This window comes from Lepisma saccharinum, chromosome 8, assembly GCF_977018435.1.
Source record: "Lepisma saccharinum chromosome 8, izLepSacc3.1, whole genome shotgun sequence".
Classification (NCBI taxonomy): domain Eukaryota; kingdom Metazoa; phylum Arthropoda; class Insecta; order Zygentoma; family Lepismatidae; genus Lepisma; species Lepisma saccharinum.
Window position 1 is genome coordinate 38,227,241 of NC_139236.1, and position 26,433 is coordinate 38,253,673.

Sequence of the window (26,433 nt, forward strand, 5' to 3'; positions counted from 1 at the left end):
GTTTGCCAGAGGTCTTCGGTCAAATACGGAAAACAAACAAACGCCGTCGGATCATTCTTCATCAAGACACATCTCGTCTAACAACCGACTTTATGAACCGTCAAAAAATCGAATTGATGGGTCATCCGCCGTACAGTCCTGATTTGGCACCCAATGACTTCTTCTTGTTCCCGAATGTCAAGAATAAATTGCGTGGACAACGATTTTCGTCGGCGGAAGACGCCGTTGATGCGTTCAAAAACCATATTATGGAGGTGTCTCAAGAAGATTGGAAAAACTTTTTTGACAAATGGTTCGAACGAATGCAAAAGTGTATTGACCATAAAGGAGAATACTTCGAAAAACAATAAAGCAGTTTTCAATTCCAAATTCCTGTTTTTTCATTGTTCGGCTCAAAATATAAATAGTGACCCTATAAGTAGGTACAGTTATGTTGTCAGCACTGTGGGACATCGATATTCAATTAAATCTTTTAGAAATAGCAACGACATAAAATAGTGTTGCTATTTCCCCCATTTATGAGTATTTCACATAGTGCATTCTCTCGTCCAGTAACAAACCCATTTTATAATATTGTTTTAAAACCGTTATTATTATAATATAATTAAACCTTGCTTCCATATTTAAAACACCAAGTTGCTGACCAAGGCAGTTTATTAAGATAAAAAACACTTAACGGGTAACGTTTCAACCCTGTATAAATATCATTTTAGTTTAGTTCTTCGTCTGAGGAAGACCCTGATACAGGGTTGAAACGTTACCCGTTAAGTGTTTTTTATCTTAATAAACTGCCTTGGTCAGCAACTTAGTGTTTTCGTTATTATTAGTTGCTTTTCCTTTCCTTTTGGTTTGCACGATCTCTGCCAGTTGCAATTTACTCGTGGCTGCAACACCGTTAACTTAAGTTAATTCTGAGATAATAATATACATATGATGTACGCCGTAGTAATTTATGTGGTTTCAATCATTTCATTTTTTACCCTCTAGGTTAGCGGAACTTGTGTCGTAGTCAGAGATGGACGGGGCTCTTTCTTGAATAACTACTACTACTACTATTATCAGCACTTTTAATTTGGAGATGTTTAGAAAGATATTGGCTCTGTGAATGAGAAAGGGCAGTAGATAGAAAAATTAGGAAATTGACCCATTGTATGGAGACTTATATGTTCATGTCATTTGATTGCGATGGAACTGTCAATAAACTCTTGGCAAGACCCAGAAATCATTAGGAAGCTTCTGGAAAGAAATGTTGCAGTGCAAGTCATGAACAAGGAACAAGAGGATATTGTGGCAAGTTACACAGATGCTCGGAGAAAGAAAATTAAGATCAATTCGAGCTATAGAACTATTAGGTGAATGCGAAACCCTTTATACAGTATATGCATTTCCGACCCCTTGCTCATTAAATCTTTCTTTTGTCGTCTTCATCTACTTGTATTTTTGTATTATTTAACATCTCTTTTCTACAATTTTCTACAATGAGGATGAGTAGATGAAATTGATGCAGAGAACGCCAATGTTACGGCGAGACTCGAACCCCGGAACTTCCGTGAATAGATCGAAAGCCGATCACTTAACGTGCTCGGCCACCGAGCCAGGTCTTCATCTGCTAAATTCATACTTACCCTACCTTGCCCTATGAGAGTGTTTTGCCATCCGTGGTGATTTAGCCTTCAGGAGGAATCTCCCTTCTCCAAGAATATTTCCTATAAAGATTGAAAGAGATAACGCCTGTCCGTGTGACTCGCAGATAAGCTCGTTCCAGTCAATCGATAGCGTGAACTAGCTCTCCAATCTCGACGGAAGAAGAGTGAAACCATAAACGAACCCTATCGAAATTATGTCATCGAGGCGTCCCATCCTTAGCCGTCAAATGAGAGACTGAAGAAGGATACTACGATGCGAGCGACACCTAGTTTTCTCAACATTAACTACAGAGGCAGAATCACGTCAGCGCCTTGAACGTCCGTCGTTTTCGGACGCCGAATGAATTGTGCGAAGTTAGCAAAGTTTGTGTGATACCAGGCTTGATCAACATGCTGTAAATGTAAAGAGCGCCTTGTATGTAAACTGCAGAGTGAGCAGTGGGACTGTAGCGTTTTGAGAAGGGGTGGGAAGGAGGAGTGAGCGCGGCAGGCTGCGTTCGAGCAGTGGGAAACCCATCTTCATCGTATTCGCAACTCTCTCATTCCTGTGTTGCTGCTTTCTGGCCTTGAGACACCCTGTGCGAACAGAACTTGCACAAAGTGCTCACTGTTCTGAACAAGTACAAGCCCAAACCTCTGCTGCACACCAGTTCGCAAATTTTATTTTAAAAAAGTTTGAATTCTTTGGCATTAAACAACACAAGCCAAGGTCTCTAACGAGACGAGACTTAGTATACAATCTCGTCTCACCTCGTGGATAAGAAAGCATGTCTCGTCCTCGATCACGAAGAAAAAGCCGCATATCTTCTCGAATCGGAAAATAAAAGATACAAAAAATTAAGAAAATTCTTATTGTGGCAAATTTATGGATAATCAAGTAGTCAACTGATTGGCAAGCCATAATAAGTCGCATAGTAAAGTAAAATTGATATAGGTGAAACTTTCTCAGGAGAAATGTCCAGACATTATTAGAATAATTAAATCAAGAAGACTTAGGTGTGCTGGCCATGTGGCACGAATGGGAGAGGAAAGAATAGTTTACAGGATTCTTGTTGGGAAACCTGATGGTAAAAGATCTTTTAAGAAGGCAAAGACGAAGATGGAGAGATAACGTATAGATGTAAGACTTGTGTTGCTGAAACCTGAAACCTCCGGGTTTAAGAAGGCTAGAGAGTTAATTAGTTAGGTGAAACTTTCAAATAGCTTTCATGTTAATTTTCTCAAATCTACAACGTGACGAGACTCTCGAAAACCACAAATGGCACAAAACTTGGACCCTTGAGGGATGGCATGCATTGGCATCCTTTCTTCCCACATGCCACAAACTCAATATTACAGTTGATATTAATGTTAGAGTTTAAATGGAACAAATTTTAAATTTTAAAGTAGTATTGTATCGTAACATACCCTTCGGTATGTGGGATCGAACTAGTGGGTGTAGCTCATTTATTATTCATCCTTGATTATGGACCAACTCGCTATTCATGGTAGGCTTGATGGTAAGGTGCGAGAGGTACTAACCACACACATATGAATGACAAACACAACACTTGAGTTTTATACACCCTAAGACTGGATCAACATGGTAAATGGAAAAGTATACCTGTCTCTGCCTGGAGATGGACTTCCCACGGTGAATAATTATGATCGTGACTGTACGGTACGGCGAGAGTTTGACTTGCAACTCCCAACATTTCCTCTCTCAATCGTAGTTCTCCCTCTCTCAATGTTCGCTCTAAAACTGCCTAATGACCTCTCTCCTCCCAGATATTTGTTATGATCGATTTTACTAAGCAAATGCAGAGTCAGTTACCTGTATCCTCTTCCTGGTTTCACCTGTTTACATGTTTACGCCATTGATGACCAGGAAGAGCTTAGATAATGTCTGATACTGCGTTCCTGATTGTCAAGTTCCTGTCTGGAAAATGATGGCTGAATAACTGGGATTTGGAGGTTCATTATATTGATATTTTTAATTATTTCATAGATCGTTACGGTATTCACAAAAAATGGAAGTGTGTTGTTCACAGGAAACTAACTTTAGATTTCTCCTCGCTTACTGTGGCCTGAACCACTGGCCAAATGCATTGTAAAATAATGTATGAGCATTACCGGATTATCTCGATTTACAAACGTGCCAATTGTATTTGCTCTCAGATCCTTGCAACGTCACAACGTTTTAATGGTCTCAAACTACAGTTCAGACTGAAAGGCATTCTGCTTTAACCGTATACGCCAAAAGCAAACTAAGCATACAGTCTAGAAGTCTACGACAGGTCTTCGACTTTAATTGCCTCGTGATACAGCGAGTGGAAGCAAAATTGAGACTTCCATGTGAGTCATTCCATGCCAAATCAACACGGATATGTGCAATTTCCAACCTGACCATCTCCGATTTTCATGAAATTTGGGGAGTTGAAACTACGCATGGAACTTAGTAACTATGAAAATTTTTAGTCTCGTGCGTCTTGTAATTGTTAAATTATTCAAGGTCAAAGTTAGCAGAAATTGCCGTTTTTGAACCCGCTTAGCTATACTAAATGTGCTGTAACTCCGCCCCTATTTCATCTAGGAAGCTCAAATAAAGCTTATTGTACAGGGAATTAAACAAGCTTTCCAGTGATATATAACAAGCCCACCTTTCGATAAAAATATAATTTTGTCACGTGACCTTGACTTTTGACCTTGAATATCTCAAAACATGTCATCACCAAAAATCGTGAAAAAAATATATTTGGTCCCTCATGTCATACTCTAAAACATATCAAAAAATCATTCTGGTACTGCAATGGGATCAGAAGATACAAAATAATATGTGTTACTATGTGACTGATAAAAGCCTCATTACATGAACTATGACAAGTCAAAAGTCCTTTAACACCCTCTACAAAATGTAAAGGAGTTATCCTGGTCATGAAAGAATTAGGTTAGGCACAGGCAGATCTCTAGCTGTGTGTGTCAAGCGCAGGTCCGGCATATTGTTGACCTCCATATTGAATTCAACGCAAAAATTTCAAAGGAAAGGGTGTGAAGTGATATACAAATCAGGCTAGAACTTCACGAGAAATGAAACGGCGAAGGTTTTTCCAAAGTATCTTTGACCAGCAAAACGTTATTAGTGCATGCTTGTAACTATTTTCTCCTTTTCGAGGTGTTAAAAACAAAGTACTAACAATGCTCCTAACGTGTTAGGAACTCGTCGAGATCACGCTGACATCTTGGGAGAGAAAGAAGTATACGCACCATTGCATATGATTTTAATCAGCAACATTCACCAAACACTTGAATAGTGGAGAATATCGGGAAAAGTATCTCAAACAATTACGTGACACTTCCTTTGGAATGAAAAATTCTTCAGTGACGAGGCTAATTTTTATGTTCACGGTAAAGTTAATAAAAATTATATGCAATACATGTGATTTGATAATCTACAGTAGACAGATCCCAGCCGAATGGTTGTTGCTGGTAAGCTAATGATGTGGTATAGTGTATGGAAAACGGGAATGGTTGGTCCATATTCAACAACGGAACCTTAAATGGTGAGGGCTTCTTGGATGTGTTAAGTGAATAGGTTTTTCATCCTTGCTTACGGGATATGGCACTTTTCCAGAGTTTTGAAACAGGACATTGTGTGACCACAATATGTGAACATTTTGGCAATTTCTACATGGTAAATTTCTAGGTAGATTGATGGGCAGACGGGGATCTATTAGAAGGCCTGCACATTTCCCAGATCTAACATCTTAGGAGGACTTTTACCTGCAGAAACTTTTGAAGAGAATGGTGCATGCACCAAAAGTCAGTGATATTGACCATCTGAGAGAAGGCATAGTTGCTGCTTGCGATGATGTTGCACCTGCTACATTGTAAAATGTTCTATGTGAGTGTGAGAGACGTCAACGAATGTGCTCACAGGAATATTGACAACACTATAATGTGCATATATCATAAGTGAAAAATATGCCTAAAACAAAGTTGGAAAAACCTTCGCTGCTTCATTTTTCGTGAAATTCTAGCCTGATTTGATATATCACTTCACACCCTTTCCTTTGAAATTTTTGCGTTGATTTCAATATGGAGGTCAACAATATGCCGGACCTGCGCTTGACACACACAGCTAGAGATCTGCCTGTGCCTAACCTAATTCTTTCATGACCAGGATAACTCCTTTACATTTTGTAGAGGGTGTTAAAGGACTTTTGACTTGTCATAGTTCATGTAATGAGGCTTTTTTATCAGTCCCATAGTAACACATATTATTTTGTATCTTCTGATCCCATTGCAGTCCCAGAATGATTTTTTGATATGTTTTAGAGTATGGCATGAGGGACCAAATATATTTTTTTCACGATTTTTGGTGATGACATGTTTTGAGATATACAAGGTCAAAAGTCAAGGTCACGTGACAAAATTATATTTTTATCGAAATGTGGGCTTGTTATATATCACTGGAAAGCTTGTTTAATTCCCTGTACAATAAGCTTTATTTGAGCTTCCTAGGCAAAATAGGGGCGGAGTTACAGCACATTCAGTATAGCTAAGAGGGCTCAAAAACGGCAATTTCTGCTAACTTTGACCTTGAATAATTTAACAATTACAAGACGCACGAGACTAAAAATTTTCATAGTTACTAAGTTCCATGCATAGTTTCAACTCCCCAAATTTCATGAAAATCGGAGATGGTCAGGTTGGGAGGTGTGCTGATTTCGCATGGAATGACTCATGTGCGGATGCAACGGTGTTATCCTTGATTGTATGCAATCCAGAAATCGGCTAAGTCCGACGGGTTGCAGGATATCCAGGATATAAGATATTGAAGACGTGTTCACACTTTTTTTATTCCTTTAGACTGCTTCCATGTCAAATCAGCCAGGCCATGCAACCCACCGATTCAGATTTTAATGAAACTTGGTGTGTTTGTTAATACTAACCTGCAACACATGCAACATTTTTTTCCCTCTACAACTCATAGTTACTGAAAAACAGGAGGCTAAAGTTTCAGAATTTTGCACGGATCGGTCATTGTCGAGGCCCTGGTGCATATATAAACATATGTATGTTCAATTTTGTGGGGAATAAAGTATGTTACACAGTTAAATGGAATCTCTGTTTGGTGTAAGTTTCATTTTGCGAATACCCCTCATACGAGAATTTTCTACTTGTTGTTTTGTTTCCATAACTACTGACTTATCCGTGTATCTGTGGTCCTTTTCAGAAGTGTTCCCCGCTGAAGCCGGACAAGAGTAGCCATGGTAACAGGAACTCTGTTGTGTTCTCTCTGAAGAACCAAGTGGGCGGACTGGCACAGGCGCTGCAAGTATTTCAGGTCAGTACTTGCCGTGTAAACTTTGAAGAACTGAGAATGATTTATTTCATATATTGAGGTTTAAATAGGCTATATATTTAACATTTGAACTGAGCCGAAATAGACACCAGAGGTATCCATATCGAAAAATATCGGTTCAAATTTAATCACCCACACCAGTCGATATTTTTTTCCGGAGTTCGATAATTTCGTGGTGTGAGCTAAAATTCCATATGACGCCTACGAGAAGTCTAAATCTCCTGAAAATTATTTTTTGAATAAACAATTTTGGTAATACCATTGCGGGTAATGAAATAATTATCTTATGTGAATACTTTAAAACAACGAAATAGTAGATCAATGTGGTAGAGTTCAAATTAAAACAAGATTCTAAATTTTATAAATATTTAAGACTCGTTCAACAAATTATATTGGCATCGGTGGGAATCAGTAAACATATCCACACTGGTATATGTTCAGCTTTAATTAATTGATGTTATACACACACACACACACACACACCACTGGGCCTTAGCTGGCGGCCATGGACTGTGTGAGGATTACTTTGGTTCTCTCAATCAAGCTATGCATGTCCTTTATAATACACACAAAAATTCTGAATTGATTTGAGTACTATGGTTTGACCTATTACTGGGACGAGAAATGATGAACCCCCCTCAGGCAGATTTGGCTACACTTAAAACTTGCTCAACATGCCCATATGAGCTTTTTGCTCAAGTGTGGTACTCCGTCTAATCCAAGATTTTTGTAAAAATGCCCTCGGGAATTTCCTGTGAAATGATGAGCCCTCTCAGATTGATTTGCCCGCACTTGTAAAAGGCACTTCTGTGAAATTGTTGTCCATAAGCTTGTTAAAAATACGCACACACACACACACACACACACACACACCCACACCCACACCTACCCACACGCACACACACACACACCCACACCCACCCACACACACACACACACACACATACATATTTATTTCCGGTTTAAGTTTAATTGGACACCACGTCCAACTTGTGCAATATGCAGAGGCCTTCTAGAATTGCTCTGTGACTCTCTCATTTCTTACATCATAAACATATGATTTTTCACCTATGAAAATAACACTACATATGGTGTCTTCAGGGAGTGTATCGTGGAATTCACAGATAATTTTAATGTTTGTCCTGTCATTAACCACAACTTGTTTCCTTTTTGAGGTGTTGATGACAACATGGGTCTCTGTGCTTTGAATTCATCTGGTGTGTAATACATGTCACTATTGCACGAGCCTGGCTGATATTTCTACAGCACTGATGAGCAGGCATTTGGAACTGCATGTAAAACAAGACAGGAAATTTGTTACACTGATGAGAAGATCCTATTAAAAATTAAACTTGTTAGAATTGATTACTGACAAGAATAATAATTATGAAGAAACGCAGTCCCTATCTCTGACAGAGCAATGCTGTGTCAAATGGGCAAATCCCTGCCCATCAGTGCTGTAGAAATATCAGCCAGGCTCGGGTCTGTATGCAGGAAGAGGCAAGATATTTGTTTGAAATCTGCTTGGGTACTGAACAAACCTCTATAAGATATGACAACCTGCAACAATCTGGATGTATGAGATGTTTCTGTATTTTTCAGGCTCTCTTGTTACAATCTTGTTACTCTCTGCATATCTGCCACATGTTCTATGATTATATGCTCTAACAACTTATCTGTAATCAATAATTGTCAGTAATCAATTCTAACAAGTTTAATTTTTAATAGGCTCTTCTCATCCGTGTAACAAATTTCCTGTCTTGTTTTACATGCAGTTCCAAATCCCTGCCCTGTAGAAATATCAGCCAGGCTCGGGTCTGTGTGTAGGAACAGGCAAGATATTTGTAGTTGAAATCTGCTTGGGTATAATTTTTTGAACAAACCTCTATAAGATATGACAACCTGCAACAATCTGGATGTATGAGATGTTATGTTTCTGTATTTTTCAGTCTCTCTTGTTACAATCTTGTTTCTCTCTGCAACATTGCCATCACTCTGCCACATGTTCTATGATTATATGCTCTAACATCTGTAATCAATAATTGTCAGTAATCAATTCTAACAAGTTTAATTATTAATAGGCTTTTCTCATCAGTGTAACAAATTTCCTGTCTTGTTTTACATGCAGTTCCAAATCCCTGTTCATCAGTGCTGAAGAAATATCAGCCAGGCTCGGGTCTGTATGCAGGAAGAGGCAAAATATTTGTTTGAAATCTGCTTGGGTGCCTGTACCTAATAATAGCATCACAGCATAGCTCTGTCAGAGATAGGGACTGTGTTTCTTCATAATTATTATTCTTGTTAGTAATCAATTCTAACAAGTTTAATTTTTAATAGGATCTTCTTATCAGTGTAAAAAATTTCCTGTCTTGTTTTGCATGCAGTTCCAAATCCCTGCCTTGTAGAAATATCAGCCAGGCTCTGGTCTGTATGTAGGAAGAGGCAAGGTTGAAATCTGCTTGGGTATAATTTTTTGAAGCCTGTACCTCATCACAGCATAGCTCTGTCAGAGATAGGTACTGTGTTTCTTCATAATTATTATTCTTGTCAGTAATCAATTCTAACAAGTTTAATTTTTAATAGGCTCTTCTCATCAGTGTAACAAATTTCCTGTCTTGTTTTGCATGCAGTTCCAAATCCCTGCTCATCAGTGCTGTAGAAATAGCTCGGGTCTGTGTGTATGCAGGAAGAGGCAAGGTTGAAATCTGCTTGGGTATAATTTTCTGAAGCCTGTACCTCATCACAGCATAGCTCTGTCAGAGATAGGGACTGTGTTTCTTCATAATTATTACATTAGTCATAAACAATAAAATATAATTATATTCAGAACAAAGCTCTATAAGATATGACAACCTGCAACAATCTGGATGTATGAGATGTTTTATTGTTTCTGTATTTTTCAGGCTCTCTTGTTACAATCTTGTTTCTCTCTGCAGCCATCACTATAACAATATCTGCCAAATTTCCTGTCTTGTTTTACATGCAGTTCCATCCCTGCTCATCAGTGCAGCTCTGTCAGAGATAGGGACTGTGTTTCTTCATAATTATTACATTAGTCATAATCAATAAAATATAATTATATTCAGAACAAACCTCTATAACATATGACAACCTGTAACAATCTGGATGTATGAGATGTTATGTTTCTGTATTTTTCAGTCTCTCTTGTTACAATCTTGTTTCTCTCTGCAACATTGCCATCACTATAACAATATCTGCCAAATTTCCTGTCTTGTTTTGCATGCAGTTCCAAATCCCTGCTCATCAGTGCTGTAGAAATAGCTCGGGTCTGTGTGTATGCAGGAAGAGGCAAGGTTGAAATCTGCTTGGGTATAATTTTCTGAAGCCTGTACCTCATCACAGCATAGCTCTGTCAGAGATAGGGACTGTGTTTCTTCATAATTATTACATTAGTCATAATCAATAAAATATAATTATATTCGGAACAAACCTCTATAAGATATGACAACCTGCAACAATCTGGATGTATGAGATGTTATGTTTCTGTATTTTTCAGTCTCTCTTGTTACAATCTTGTTTCTCTCTGCAACATTGCCATCACTATAACAATATCTGCCAAATTTCCTGTCTTGTTTTGCATGCAGTTCCAAATCCCTGCTCATCAGTGCTGTAGAAATATCAGCCAGGCTCGGGTCTGTGTGTATGCAGGAAGAGGTAAGGTTGAAATCTGCTTGGGTATAATTTTCTGAAGCCTGTACCTCATCACAGCATAGCTCTGTCAGAGATAGGGACTGTGTTTCTTCATAATTATTATTCTTGTCAGTAATCAATTCTAACAAGTTTAATTTTTAATAGGCTCTTCACATCAGTGTAACAAATTCCCTGTCTTGTTTTGCATGCAGTTCCAAATCCCTGTCCATCAGTGCTGTAGAAATATCAGCCAGGCTCGGGTCTGTGTGTAGGAACAGGCAAGATATTTGTAGTTGAAATCTGCTTGGGTATAATTTTCTGAAGCCTGTACCTAACAGCATAACTCTGTCAGAGATAGGGACTGTGTTTCTTCATAATTATTATTCTTGTCAGTAATCAATTCTACAATAATAGGCTCTTCTCATCAGTGTAACAAATTTCCTGTCTTGTTTTACATGCAGTTCCAAATCTCTGCTCATCAGTGCTGTAGAAATATCAGCCAGGCTCGGGTCTGTATGCAGGAAGAGGCAAGATATTTGTTTGAAATCTGCTTGGGTATAATTTTCTGAAGCCTGTACCTCATCACAGCATAGGTCTGTCAGAGATAGGGACTGTGTTTCTTCATAATTATTATTCTTGTCAATAATCAATTCTAACAAGTATAATTTTTAATAGACTCTTCTCTTCAGTGTAACAAATTTCCTGTCTTGTTTTACATGCAGTTCCAAATCCCTGCTCATCAGTGCTGTAGAAATATCAGCCAGGCTCGGGTCTGTATGCAGGAAGAGGCATGATAGTTGTTTGAAATCTGCTTGGGTATAATTTTCTGAACAAACCTCTATAAGATATGACAACCTGCAACAATCTGGATGTATGAGATGTTTTATTGATTTTATGTTTCTGTGTTTTTCAGGCTCTCTTGTTACAATCTTGTTTCTCTCTGCAACATTGCCATCACTCTGCCACATGTTCTATGATTATATGCTCTAAGAATTGTATAATCGATGCAAGAAAATAATTCTAACAAGTTTAATTTTTAATAGGATCTTCTCATCAGTGTAACAAATTTCCTGTCTTGTTTTGCATGCAGTTCCAAATCCCTGCTCATCAGTGCTGTAGAAATATCAGCCAGGCTCGGGTCTGTATGCAGGAAGAGGCAAGATATTTGTAGTTGAAATCTGCTTGGGTATAATTTTCTGAAGCCTGTACCTCATCACAGCATTGCTCTGTCAGAGATAGGGACTGCGTTTCTTCATAATTATTATTCTTGTCAGTAATCAATTCTAACAAGTTTAATTTTTAATAGGATCTTCTCATCAGTGTAACAAATTTCCTGTCTTGTTTTACATGCAGTTCCAAATGCCTGCTCATCAGTGCTGTAGAAATATCAGCCAGGCTCGTGCAATAGTGACATGTATTACACACCAGATGAATTCAAAGCACAGAGACCCATGTTGTCATCAACACCTCAAAAAGGAAACAAGTTGTGGTTAATGACAGGACAAACATTAAAATTATCTGTGAATTCCACGATACACTCCCTGAAGACACCATATGTAGTGTTATTCTCATAGGTGAAAAATCATATGTTTATGATGTAAGAAATGAGAGAGTCACAAAGCAATTCTAGAAGGCCTCTGCATATTGCACAAGTTGGGCCTGGTGTCCAATTAAACTTAAACCGGAAATAAATATGTATGTGTGTGTGTGTGTGTGTGTGTGTGTGTGTGTGTGTGTGTGTGTGTGTGTGTGTGGGTGTGTGTGTGTGTGTGTGTGTGTGTGTGTGTGGGTGGGTGTGGGGGTGTGGGTGTGGGGGTGTGGGTGTGTGTGTGTGGGTGTGTGTGTGTGTGGGTGTGTGGGTGGGTGTGGGTGGGTGTGTGTGTGTGTGTGTGTGGGTGGGTGTGTGGGTGGGTGTGGGTGGGTGTGGGTGGGTGTGGGTGGGTGTGGCTTAGTTTTAGGTGTGGGCAAAAAAAATATCAAGAGGGGCATATTTTTAACAAGCTTATGGACAACAATTTCACAGAAGTGCCTTTTATAAGTGCGGGCAAATCAATCTGAGAGGGCTCATCATTTCACAGGAAATTCCCGAGGGCATTTTTACAAAAATCTTGGATTAGACGGAGTACCACACTTGAGCAAAAAGCTCATATGGGCATGTTGAGCAAGTTTTAAGTGTAGCCAAATCTGCCTGAGGGGGGTTCATCATTTCTCGTCGCAGTAATAGGTCAAACCATACTACTGATTTGATTTGTTATTGAGCTTTGCTTTTATTCCACTTGTGGCTAATTGCGGCAAAGAGGATGAGTGATGATATGATAAATTGGTGAAGGGACAGTAACACCTATACCCAGGCAGGGATTTAAACCCGGGACCCCTGACGTCCTATCGCGCTGTCTTAATCACTCCGCTCCGGAGGTGTGAACAATATGTAAGAGAGAGAGAGAGAGAGTGAAAGAGGACCAATAAAGATGACGAGAGGTAAGGGAAGAGAAAGAAGGAAATTATGTAAAAGAGCAGAAAATGAAAATATAAAGAAGGTATAGAGTAGAGAGAGAGAGAGAGAGAGACACTTAATCCTCATATAATGTATATCCTTTCACCTTGTGCTGCCATCTATGTTTTTTTTTCGAAACTCCTCTTTCCATCTCGTGTTATTGTTTCCAATATGAAGTATCTGGTTTGCAACAACATTTTAAAGAAACAAATAGTTACTCTTACATATTCCAAATTAAGGTTTTGGTGCTACCCTAGCTTGGCGTCCCCTCGAAGGCAGTCATCCGGTCCTTGTGCTGCCCTGGAAGGATATTAACAGAAAAATCACATTTGAAATCACACACCCCGGGAATCGAACAAGGTTCTCTCATGTGGAAATCATACTCCATACCGACCCTACTACTGCCGTTCCTCTAACTTAACTCTATAATAATTATAATAACAGCAAATACAATAAGCACAATAATTTCATTGCATTTTAAATATTTGAATGTAACTCTTATCTCCTTGATGTATATTTTGGCTGGGTTTTTTAAAGTTTGTTTTAACTCTTCTAGATTAATTTTATGCCAAACAAATATCAATCCAAATTTTTAAACTGATAAATTTGTCTCTGCCTGAAGCACATACTTTTATTTTTACTAGAACTTCAGGTAATTAATTACAATCCTTTCCCAGTACGTCATACTTTTGTGTCTTTATTTTCATTCTCGTAATTTCCGTTGCTTTTAGCTAATCACGGCAGTGAACACTGATGATGAAATGAGATTCTGATGAGCGTTTCCTGCATTGCTTCATAATAGATTGGTTGTGAAGGAAAGTTTTGGGAGGAGCGCGTGTGTTATGATTAGACCTCGGGTTTTTAGGTTCTAAAAAGCGTGCTTTTATGTTCCTAAAATAGGTTCTAAAAATCCTAAAATAGGTTCTAAAAATTCTGAAATAAGTTCTAAAAGTCCTAAAATAGGTTCTAAAAATTCTGAAATAGGCTAAAAAAATCCTAAAATAGGTTCTAAAAATCCTAAAATAGGTTCGAAAAATTCTGAAATAGGCTCGAAAAATTCTGAAATAGGCTCGAAAAATTCTGAAGATAGGTTCCAAAGAACTTCAGAATTTTTCGAGCCTATTTCAGAATTTTTAGAACCTATTTTAGGATTTTTAGAACATAGATAGGTTCCAAAGAACTTAAATGGTCAAAATTCCTGCAAATTGCTGATTAGATGGAATCGTTTTTTTAAAAATCACAAGAACCGTAAGAAGTTTTAGTATATATACATAACAACCAAATGTTAATTTTCTAACCATATTTTCATTTGTATGCATAATTTTCAATATTATCCACAAATTATTGTATTACTATACTTGTGCTGTTAGCAAAAGTTACTTGTTGGTATGAAAAATGAATTACGTTTGTATAATATGCTGCACAATATCAGGGTGGCTACTCTTCGGAGAATTGTTTGAATTCCGAGAATTATGCATGAATAATTGGTTCTGGAAATTATGCGTGAATGTTGGTCAAACATGAAAAACGGTAAGAGCAGATGTTTTATTTTATCTTTATCTTTTAGTTAACATTCAAGTGAAAAATAGTCAGTGGTGAAACGTTACTTCGCAAGACGTGAATGCTACAAAAGAACGGAACTGACGCGAAAGTGAGCAAGGCCACACAGATCAGAAGTTTGCACTTTGGACTGTGCAGGCAGTAGAGGCGATTGGGTGACACAACTGGGAAGGGGACAGTTTACTTTATCTTAGTACACAAAGCTTAGCATTAATGGTCCATAGTACGGGGGCAAAAAGTAGGGGGGAACTGCTTAATAAGAAAAGAGTGACCTTTACAAGAACTGAATAACCGATAATTGCTAATTTTATAATACTTATGTGACCGGGGTGAAATACATATTTATATGATGACAATTTTTATTTTAAGTTCACTTTAAGCACAGATAGGAATCAGGACTTGACCTACAGTTTTAAAGTTGGACACGAACCACTGTGTGCCTCAACCGGGTATTGAACCCGGGACCCCTTTGATACAAGACAATATCGTTACCACTACAACATTGGGAAGGCCCTTCACATTTATAGGCTGCCCCTGCCTCAAAAACAAACACACCAAAGAGAATGCAGTGTTTATAACAACAGGAGGCATTTACTCTTTACTGCAAATAATATAATATTCATCAATGCTTTATTCCTTTCGAGATTTTGTATTCGGTCGTCTGTTCTGGTAGCACATGTCGCTTGGCGTTGAACTGTTAAATATTCCAGTACAAACACAACAGGGATTTATCCTTAACTATCAAGTTTGTCAAAGTTTGATTAAGTCCACTGTATGCTCAAAAAGGCAAACCAATGCTAGAAACAAGCTAATTACGAAAGCTTTAGCTTCGAATTGAGTTAAAAACAGAATAATGGCATTGTGTTTAATTAGGAAGCCAAATGACATAAAGAACTCAAATATATGACAAAAAAATACTTGTGGAAAATGAGTTTTAAACTAGCCATTATCTTATTCAAATATGATACTAAAGCAGCCTTATGTCAATTCTCATTAATTCACCACGCGCCAGAAAAGAATGAGGTACAAGAGGGGTAGGTTTATTTTAATATTCAGGAGGAAGAAGCATTTTTAAAATCTTTTTCCTCTTGTTTGCTGAATGGCCTGGCTGGTCCTCTTGACTTGAAACAGAGAAAACAGGTTCTTATTGCTTACGGAGGAATTCTAAGGAAAACTATTTTTTAAAGAATTTTGAGAATCAGCAAATTTATTTGCAATCCAGGTGCAGAGCGTTTGCTTGCTGGTGTACTTCACATCCGTTTTCCTCCACAGTGTCACCAGAGTAGATAGTAAATATGCCTTTGACCCCAACTCTGATTTCTTGACCAAACGACCACAAAAAGTTGAAAAACTCACTTTCTCTCCCTGTTCCGCGCCTCATTTATTGCGCTGACGATGTTTCACGGGTGCAGAAAAGCAGTGATGAGTGAAAGATGAGCTCTCATCCTCTCATCCTCTCATCCTCTCATCCTCTTATTCTCTCCACCTTCAGAACATTGTCGTCAACATCAGAGATGAAGTTGGAGTGCTGGAATCAACGGGACCAAATGTTTATATATCGTGACCTTCGTAAACCTCTCTTTGGGGGGGGACGATGTGGCATATACACACACGCGCGCTCTTATCCTCTCATTCTCTCATCCTCTCATCCTCTCATCCTCTTATTCTCTCTACCTTCAGAACATTGTCGTCAACATCAGAGATGAAGTTGGAGTGCTGGAATCAACGGGACCAAATGTTTATATATCGTGACCTTCGTAAACCTCTCTCTTGGGGGAACGATGTGGCATATACACACGCGCGCGCGCGTATGCCTCTCATTATTTTCCGTATTGTGACGCAAAAAACAAACCTCTCATCCTCTCATCCTCTCATCCTCTTATCCTCTCATCCTCTTATTCTCTCATCCTCTCATCTTTTGGGGGATGAGTGCACCTTATCGTAATTTTCCAAGTCCGGGACCCAAATGTTTATATATCGTGACCTTCGTAAACCTCTCCTCTCATCTTCTCATCCTCTCATCCTCTTATCCTCTCATCCTCTCATCTTTTGAAAGATGAGTGTACCTTATCGTAATTTTCCAAGTCCGGGACCCAAATGTTTATATATCGTGACCTTCGTAAACCTCTCATCCTCTCATCCTCTCATCCTCTCATCCTCTCATCCTCTTATCTTCTCATCCTCTTATTTTTTGAAGAATGAGTGTACCTTATCGTAATTTTCCAAGTCCGGGACCAAATGTTTATATATTGTGACCTTTGTAAACCTCTCTTTTGGGGGAACGATGTGGCATATACACACGCGCACGCGTGCGCGTATGCCTTTTATTATTTCCGTATTGTAACACAAACAAACAAACAAAATAATAATTGTTGTTTTTTAGGATACCTGGCCCCTATAACCTCGCCAGGGTGCGTGGTGCCCAACCAAAAAAAGTAAAAAAGGTTCTCTAACGGCTGCGTTTATAGATTACCGCACCTCTATAGAGTTTCACGTGTTTGTTTTTTTTTTCTCTCAAACTTCCATGAAACTCTACAGAGGACCTCCGTAATGCATGCAACATGTACTAACGACTCTAGTGTTATTTTGATGTTGTAATATTTTTGGATATAGAGTTTTATTGTGAGATATAGATAAAAATAATTATGTTTATTATTAATATTTTCTTGATGAAGATGGAGAATGTATGTGTGTGTGTTACAAATAAAGTTGCATGTTTTTTTTTTCTAGTGTGTGTATGTGTTTTTGATGTTTCGACAGCATCTGAAACGATAAAAAAGAAAGAATTTTATTGTTAATTTTCTTGTGTAAAAACAACAACAAATTTTTTTGTGCAAATTTTCTGATTTGTCTCTCGTGCTATAGTGATGAAAAAAGATATTGTAACTGATAACTAATGAAATTGACATTGTAACTGATCTGAACTAGTGAAATTCGTATTGTGCCATTATAACTGATTGTGCTAGTACAAAAAATTTCTTATTTGTGCAAGAAAAGATGTTAAAAACTTGTTAAAACTGCTCTGTGACCCTCTCGTTCTTCACGTCGTAGGCGAAGGACTTCTCTGCAATCAGGATGACGCTACACAGGGTGTCCTCGGGCAAGGCATCGTGGAACTCGCAGACGATCTTGATGTTGGTTCGATCGTTGACCACCACCTGCTTTCTTTTTGTGGTATTGATGACGGTCATGGGTCTCCGGGCTTTGAATTCGCTGGGCGTGTAGTACATGTCCACACTTCCCTCGGTCACGCGTTTGTAAGCCGAAAACGCTTCGTAAAGTTTGAGATAATCGTTTTTGGTCATGTCGAGGTTGTAATTCTCGCGCGGGAACACTTCGTTCCTGCCGTTCTTGAGATAAACGTTCTTGATCTTGCAGTCGTCGAATTTGCTGGAATCTTTTTCCTGATTCTTGTCCCTCCCGGTCTGAAAGAGCACCATGACGAAATCTGGCATGTCGAACTGTATGTTGTTGAACTGCGTCGTCACGTCGAATTCCATGTGACTTCCGGACGCCATCTTTTGCACGCACTGGTAACCGTGAAAGTGAATCGGTACCTGCGGACTTTTCAAGATCTCCGCTTTGTACTTGAGGGCATAGTTTGTCTCGTATTCCACGATCGGCATTCTCAATTCCATGCTCCGGATGATGCATTTCGCTGCTTCGGGTAAAGTGTTGGCTATCGGCGTGCCGTCGGCGTTCAAGTTGGTGTATCGCATCAGTGCGTTGTTGTCGTTGGCCGCTCTTCGAAACGTGACTCTCAGTCCTCCCTTCCACATGATCTCCTTGTAATCGGAGAAGAATCCTGGAAGCAGACGCATGGGAAAGAGCACTGTGTGACTTCTCGTCGATATTTTGGTCCCCGCTTCGAATCCCCCGGCATGGTAGTACGCTGCGTCTGTTTTGGATAATTTCAAAGTTCCCACTGCCGTCGACGTGATGCCTGGATAATCTATTCTGTCGATGACGGTGTTGTGTTTCCTCACCTCCACCTGCGAGAACAGGTGAGGCACGAAGTTGTCCACGAGTATCAAGTTTGCTGCTGCGGGAAACGCGTCTCCGCTTTCTTTCTTCACCACGTCGAATTGAAGGTAGAGGTCCGCTCTGTGAGGATGAATGAACCCGTCGCCTACGTCCACGTCGTATTCGATCTCCCTGTTCGCTTCGTTCAGATTGGCAAACGTGCGACGGTTGGGAGGGAAAGATTGCAATTCGTAACTTTCGATTTGCTCCATTTTACACTATGTATGGTTATTTATTATACGTTGATCTCCACGATGGCAGTAGTCGTTGCACCTGCGAAATCCACCACGTCTCCTTTCTCGTTCGTCACCACCAACTCTATGTCGTCTATGCGGTTGCGACATACTGGAAAATAGATCGGCGAAGAGGGCGTGTAGATGATCGGTTCCATGAATTCGGAACTTGGTTTGAAAGTGGCTATGATTCCCGTCTGCTTGTGACTTCCTAATCCGTCCGAGGATTTCGTGATCATTCCTTCCGCCACGTTGCAGTGAACGTTCAAAGTCTCTATGGCTAGAAATTTAGGAATGTTTGTTGCCGTGTGCTTGATGCCAGCTTCGAGTTTTGTGTTGTTCTCGAAACCTAAAAGTTCTCCTATGGTGCCCAGGTCCACGGTCTCCGTCGCCGACAGGATTTCCACTCTGTGCGTGACCGAATTTTGAGAAAGGTACGTGCCTTTGGGTAATTGAGCTTGCAAAGTAGAAAGGTTGTATTGGCCTGGCGTGACGACGATATGTTCGCTTCCTACGCTAATTTTGTTGTTGTGCTGGGTGACGTTAGGTATGAGGTACATGCTGTAGAATGCATGCAGAGCTATGGATTTAGGATAGACGACGTCAGCGTGCAGCGTGAGTTTCAAGATCGAAGATTCGCTCGTGAGATGGAACACCCCCATTGTCGTGATGGTGTTTAAGATTCCACAATGCTTTCTGGAAATCTTCGATCGTAGGCTTATTTATTTTAGAGAGAAACGCGAGCATGGAGAGGCAGAGATGACCGCAGTTCTCGTCTCCGAAATTTTGAATGCGTTCGTCGTTGTAGTATATAGAGGTTTTGTTCGTTTTCAGATAATGAATTAAATTTGTAGGTGGAACACCTCCGAAAGAATCGAAAACGAATGCTTTATCATTATTTTTGTGGTAACATATCCAATGCGTGCCTGGATTTTCTTGACCGTCCAAGTTGACTACTCCGCATTCTCTTCTTTTAACGCTTGAAGGTAACGAGTCGGACATGAAAACTCCTCTGAAGTGTTTGATTTGTAACGGTCCGATCAGAGATTCAATGTCTCGGTTGGTGAGTGCTGTTGTTTCTTTTTTTAAAACTTCTTCATCACGCCCTTCCCCCCTTTCTTCTCCATGGCCAGGTTGTGACGTTTCTGTTCTTCCAATTCTGCCTTGTTCTTCTTCGAGTCGATGACGGTTTTCGCGATGGCGGCACTTCCGCCAGCCAAACTTCCAACGGCCCCCAATGCTGCTAGGATGGCCGGGATGCTGAATATGAAACCTCCGATCTTTTGCTGTTTCCGCGAACGCTGCAAGCGTCTCAATTGAGGTGTGCTGAGCAGCAATTTCATTCCGTGTCCTTTGCTCAAGCAAGAACGTTTCTTCTCGCGCTGTTTCTTGGTGAGTAACCCATCGAGGGCACCTAGATTTTTTAGATTCGAATATGGTATCTGGTACACGACACCCTTGGGCTTCATGTTGATGGTCTATGTGTTATTTTCACGGTATGTTATTTATATATATATTCTGAGATTTTTTCTTGTGTAGTTTTTTTTCATGAGATTTTTTGTTTCATGTAATTTTTTTTCACGGTATGTTATTTTATATATAAATGTTCTGAGATATTTTTTTTGTTTCGTGTAACTTTTTTTCAAGGATATACTCCTCGCAGCCGTTACACAAATTCTATTACGTGCTTCGTTTTCTTACCAAGAAGTTCCTTTGTCCCCTTGTACACGATTCGAGTTTTGTTCTCGATTAAAATAGATAGCTTCTCGTCGGATAACATGTTAGCGTATCGATCTGGTAAAAATAGACTGTATTGTGCGTCGAGCAACAGGCGTACCTTGGGACCATACTGGGTAGAAACGATTGAACCGGAAGTTATCGTGTAAGGTTTGTCGACTTCCAATTCCTGAATTTTTACATACTCGACTGACAAATTTAGCATTTGTTTTAATGCTTGGAGATCACTCATTTTTTCAGTCGTCATATCAAAGAAAAATTTCAGAGTGTTAGAGAGAAATTTTTTTTTTTCACGATGTGTGTTATTTATATATACTTTTTTTTATGAGATTTTTTGTATCGAAGATTCTTTTGTGTGTGTGTTAGAGGAAGAAAGTCCGTGCTTCCGAAAACGCGATGATGAGCGTAATGATATCTTTCGTCTCCTGCTTAGACTTACACCAATCGTCAGTATACCGTCTTCTTCCCTGCCTTGCCTCGTGCAGTTCGTTCATTCTCTTGTTTAATTTTTCCCCTGCGCCCGAAAGAAGAGTATGGAGATCACCGCACCTCATTCCACTGATCTCCTGAAGACGGTCCTTGAGAACTATTTCGCATCCCATGTGAAATGCTGGCGTCGTTTTAGCTATGATCACAAGTTTATTAACATCTCCGTTAACTACCTTTTTGAATATTTTAGATAGTAGTTCGTGCGGCAAATCAGTTATGCAAGCCATGTTGTTGTTTTTTTTACTGGATGTTATTTATATACCCCACCCCAATTTTTGTTTCGTGTTCATGGCGATGGTGGTACCCAGTGCGGCGACCCGTTCACCCAAAGAAGCGTCTCTGCTGACGAACCTTTCGAAAGCTGCGTGCTCTAACTTTCTGTCTGCTTCGTGACGTGCATCCAGATCCGTCTGCGTGGTGTTGTAGGCGATGTCGTGATCTTTGCATGCCGCGTCTAACGGATTCACACCCTTGTCTCCTCTCTCCAATCTTTTCTCGAGTTTGGTACCCGGTCCGCAGTACTGGTAGCCAGGTAGATGCATCTCGAAAGGTAACTTGTTGATGATGTCGTTCACGAGTCCCTTTCCTTCGGCCACGTTCCAAAATTTCGGAGGCAGCGTGTTGATGATTTTGATCAGGTAACCTATGCCCTTGTCGTCGTTCACGATGAAGTTGGAAAGTTTCGTGCTGATCATGTCCACGATGCCAACCTTCTCGTTGTAGAAATTACGATTGCCTGCATTCTCTTCGCCGGCTATCACCAACAATCGGTCCACGAGTTTCCTAACGTCGTCCACCCAAACGAATTCTTTGGGTAACGTGTTGTAGCGTTTGACGCCGCTGCCTGTTTTGACCTGGTTCCAAATCGGTTTGATGAGATTCCTGTACTTCTCGCCGCTGCTCGATTTCACCCTATTCTGCGAGGCATCGTTGTTTTGGTACAAGGCATCCGTCATGATCAAAATTTCCTTGTAACTCTGGTAATCTTCGTCGGTGTAATCTTTCGGCTGCTTTTTGGCAACGAGTTCCCACAGTCCCACCGTACCCGGATACCTGGTGCAACTATCCTTCTCGCCTAAATTAATTTTAATGTCGTTGCCTTCGAAGGTCACCTTCGATTTCCCAATCTTCCACACCACACCGCCGCCTTCGTTGGTTTCCATGCTCGGATACAATCCGAACACTTCATCCTTGTCGAATTTCCCCGTGCTCAGGTAGTCTCGTGCCAAAGGTCCCAACTCGATCTTATCCGAAGACGACGACGTGCTGCCTATGGCTCGACGTCGTGCCGGTGCATCTTTCAGTTCGAACGGCGTCGAAGGAATGCTCGAAATAGGCGTGGGTACAGCGTAACTTTTAGCTGCGAGCGGTACGAGTTCGTTGATCAAATTTTTATTTTGTTCCGTGACACTTTTAATTTCTTTACCTAGACCGCTGATGGCATCGATCACAGGTTGATCCTGACGTTTCTTCTCTTCGTAGAATCCGCGATTCTCGGATTTCCAACCTTTGAAGCGTTTCGCGAGGTAATCGCGAAGCTTGAGATTTTCGTCTTCGATTTTTCGTTTCGTCATGACGTTTATTTATATACGTCGTTTCTCACAACGTTGCAACGTTTAGAAAGTCGTTGATTTTGTTTCTGTATTTTCCGTCGTTGGGTTTCCTCGTCATGTCGATCGTCGCGAATCCGAAATCGTCACCGTTCCAGCAAGTAGAGCAGCAGCGTTCCGAAAATTGATTGTAGTTCATGTCTCCGCCTACGTAGTCATCGTACGCGTGCTTGAGGTTGGTGTGATCTTGACGAAACAAACATATGAAATTAGCGTTGTCGCGTACTAACTGTTTTGGAATTTTGGAAAACGTTTGAGCTAGGTAAAAGCAATCCATTCCTTTGTGACGACCTTGCGTGAAAAAGTTGCGAATTTCATTTTGATTTTCCAGGATGACATCGTCGAACACAACGACCGAATTTTCACGACAATCGTCGAGTGGTTTTATTTCCAAAGCAAACGTTGCAATGTCCAGACCATCGTACAGTTTCATCAGTTGCTGGTATTTGGATTGCTCCAAACTTTTCGAGAACACGTACAGGTGCCTGTTCTTCCAATCTAACCAATTCGGTGCGAGGAGAAAATTGTCCACGAGCAGTGTCGTTTTCCCACACCCCGAAGGACCTACGATCAGACAGCGGATGTTGTCGGGGAGCAATTCGCCGTTTTTTTTCTTCGTTCCACTTTCCGAATCAGGTAAACGTTTCACAACATTCCACGTACTCATAGAATCACTTCGTTTGAATCGATCCAACTTGTTTCCGGAAGTCCCAGCCATTTCACCAAAAGTTTGTTGCCTCTCTTGCGCAAAACTTTTTCGATAAGGTACGTGTCGGGGTATTTAGTTTTAGAGAGTTCCTCCTCGTAGAAGTGCCCCAATAAAATTTCACCGCCACTGTCCTTTATTATATACGTGTGACGGTTCCCGGGTAGAACTCGAACCACGGTAAAAAGTTCAGTGCTCCAGTTTCGTGTGAAACCCCTGTCGAACGTTCGCTTCAATTTACTAACCCTCACCTGTTCTCCAATTTTGTATTTAGCTTTTTTTGTCGTGGGCGTGTACTTTGGACAGTAAACGCTAGAAATTAAACGTTGCTCGTCAGACTTGGTAACGTCAGCTGGCTTCATGCCTATCGTTCCGTGCCGTGTGTGATTATAATCGTTAACGAGTTCCGGAAGAATGGTGACCCACTTGTAGCTTCCCTGAAGCGTGAAGCGTGACCACATGCGCGATTTCAGAGTGCGATTGAATCTTTCCACGATGCTGGCCTTGACGTCACTGAAGGTCGAGTAGTGTTGAACGTTGTGTTTCCGAATAAACTTTTGGAATACGGCATTGTAAAATTCCTTCCCTTTGTCCGTGTGCAGAAACCGAGGTCGTCTGCCGCCGCTTTCGCGAAAAATTGTCTTGAATGCTTCCGTGACGCACGTTCCTGTTTTCGCCTTCAAAGGTAGAGCCCATGCGAATTTCGAAAATGTGTCTATGACGGTGAGGAGGTACTTGTTGCCCTTGTTCAATTTATGTACGTTTTTTAACTTGCCGCTACTCATTTCGACGAGGTCGCTTTCCCAGAGGTCGTCGATTCCCTTGGTTACCACAGCCAAACGTTCGTAGTTGCGGCGTGCAGGTTTATGCAATTCTTGGACGATGGTTTGCCTTGACATTTTTTTTTAGAGATTACGTTTGAAGAGAAGCACCAGCGTGATGGGATTCAAAGAGGGTGGCACCTCGCTCGTGTTTTGAACGATCAGCTTATCGCCGGCACTCACGTCGAAAACGGTAAGATCTTCGTCTTCGTGTATTTCATATATGTTGCGCGTTTCGTTCCAACGCGCCAGAGGAATGTTTCCTGCTTTCTGGACACCACGATTCGATATCAAAGTCATGGTGGGAACGCTAGCTTTTCTGCCGTGAGACCAGTACGAAAATTCGTTTACCTAAATCGTGCCATCGAGGAGAAACTTGTAGTACGGATGATAAGGATGCAGCATGTACAGTTTGTTACCTTCGACGAAGGTGGAGATTCTCTGTTGATTGGGAACGCTGTTGATTTCGATGGCTTGCAGAGAATGCAGTTTAGCGAATTTAGTATCGACGCTAACGAGGTTGCTGTGAAGCTGACCCAGTGTGTTTTGTACGGGCACCAAATGCTCGACTATGGTATCCGTTACGGTAGAAAATGACGGTTTGATTTTCACTTCCACGTTCAACTGCTTGTAGCTTTCGTTGAGTTCTTGCAACTTGGCACCGAAAGAGGCCAGCGTCGATTCCTGCGTTGATTCCAGCACTCCAACTTGATCTCTGATGTTGACGACAATGTTCTGAAGGTTCTCGATTTGATTCAATTTCGAGCTCTTCTCGGTAAGATCGTTCACGATGATTCGCATCTCTGTAAACTGCGTGTGAAGGTCGGCGACGCTCTGCGAAGTGGGCAGCGTCGACACCAGCGAAGCAAGTTCGTCTCGAATCTGTTCCACGTTCGCTGTTTCCGTTTCCAGTCGTTTCAGCATACGTGATATGTTCCTTTTCAAAGCGTGTAATTCTTTGGAGGTGGGGAGATTGGCCACCCTACTCTCGAGATCGCTCAACGAACTTTTGATGTCACTCGAATCGGATAGTGCCGTCACCGCCGTTTTCAATTTTTCCAAATCTTCGCTTGAAGGCACGCTCGTTCGTAACGATTCCAAGTCACCCTGTATGTTGTCCAGTACGTGATGAAAATGAGTAAGATTGGATTCGACGTTCAAATTTTCCAAATATTGGATCTTCTGCTGAACCGTGCTTAACGTGTCCTGAATACTCGTCAACACACTTGCTTCAGCGTGAATATTTTTAATTTCTTCGTTGATCAACTCCAGAGACGCCTGAAGCGTAGCGATGGTTGTTTGAATGTGTTCGAAATCTTGATAAGCCTCCAGTTGAATTTTTATGTTCGCGACGCTTTTACCGATGACCTGCAGTTCGTCCGACGATGGTAGGTTCGTCATTGTATCTTCCAAAGTCTGCAACTTGGATTTGATTTCTTCCAACGTGCCGGTGAATTCTTCTTGTAATTTAGAAACAACGACCTGCAAGCGTTCTGCATCAATGTCATTCACGACGGTTTGAAGTTCAGAGAAATTCTTTTCTATTGCGGAAGTTCGCTCTTCGATTTCGAGTTTCAATTTTTCCAAATCTTCATTTTTCGATTGAAATTGCTGTAATTTGGCCAAATCATTTTGAAGCGAATCCATGCTCAACTGTATATTTTGAATGTTGTCGTAAGAAGGTACGTCAACATAATTTTTTATCAGTGTTTTCAGTTCGGAATCGATTTTCAGAATGGGATCGAGACATTGCGTTTGGAGCGTAGCGATCTCAGACTCTAAACTTTTGTTTAAGGTCTCCTGCAAAGCGATCAAATCGGTCCTCAACTTCTTAACTCGAACGTCCAGCATGAGAATCTCTTCTGCATGGTCTACACGCTTGGTGTTGCCGAAAATGTCGTTAGGCATTTTTGGTTAATTGTTATTTATAATAGAATAGACGATTCGTAATTCTACGAAGAGAGGAACGAGTTTGTCGTAATCTCCTAGGAGTTCCACGTAAAAATAATCTCCTGCAGACACATCGTACGACATGTTAGAAAGTACCTTGTCGTGCTTCATTCGAAAAATGTTCTTGCCGGTAGAAATTTTGATTTCGCCTGTGTTCTCCGGATTCACG

At 40.6% G+C, this 26,433-nt stretch overlaps 1 protein-coding gene across 1 annotated transcript in view; it reads left to right on the top strand.

Moving 5' to 3' along the window:
- Positions 1-26,433, top strand: part of Trhn (tryptophan hydroxylase) — a 307,044-nt gene that overhangs the window by 124,865 nt on the left and 155,746 nt on the right. Inside the window, exon 2 of the mRNA XM_083127788.1 lies at positions 6,862-6,972. Coding sequence (XP_082983914.1) covers positions 6,862-6,972 — 111 coding nt within the window. The remainder of the gene's footprint in view (positions 1-6,861; positions 6,973-26,433) is intronic.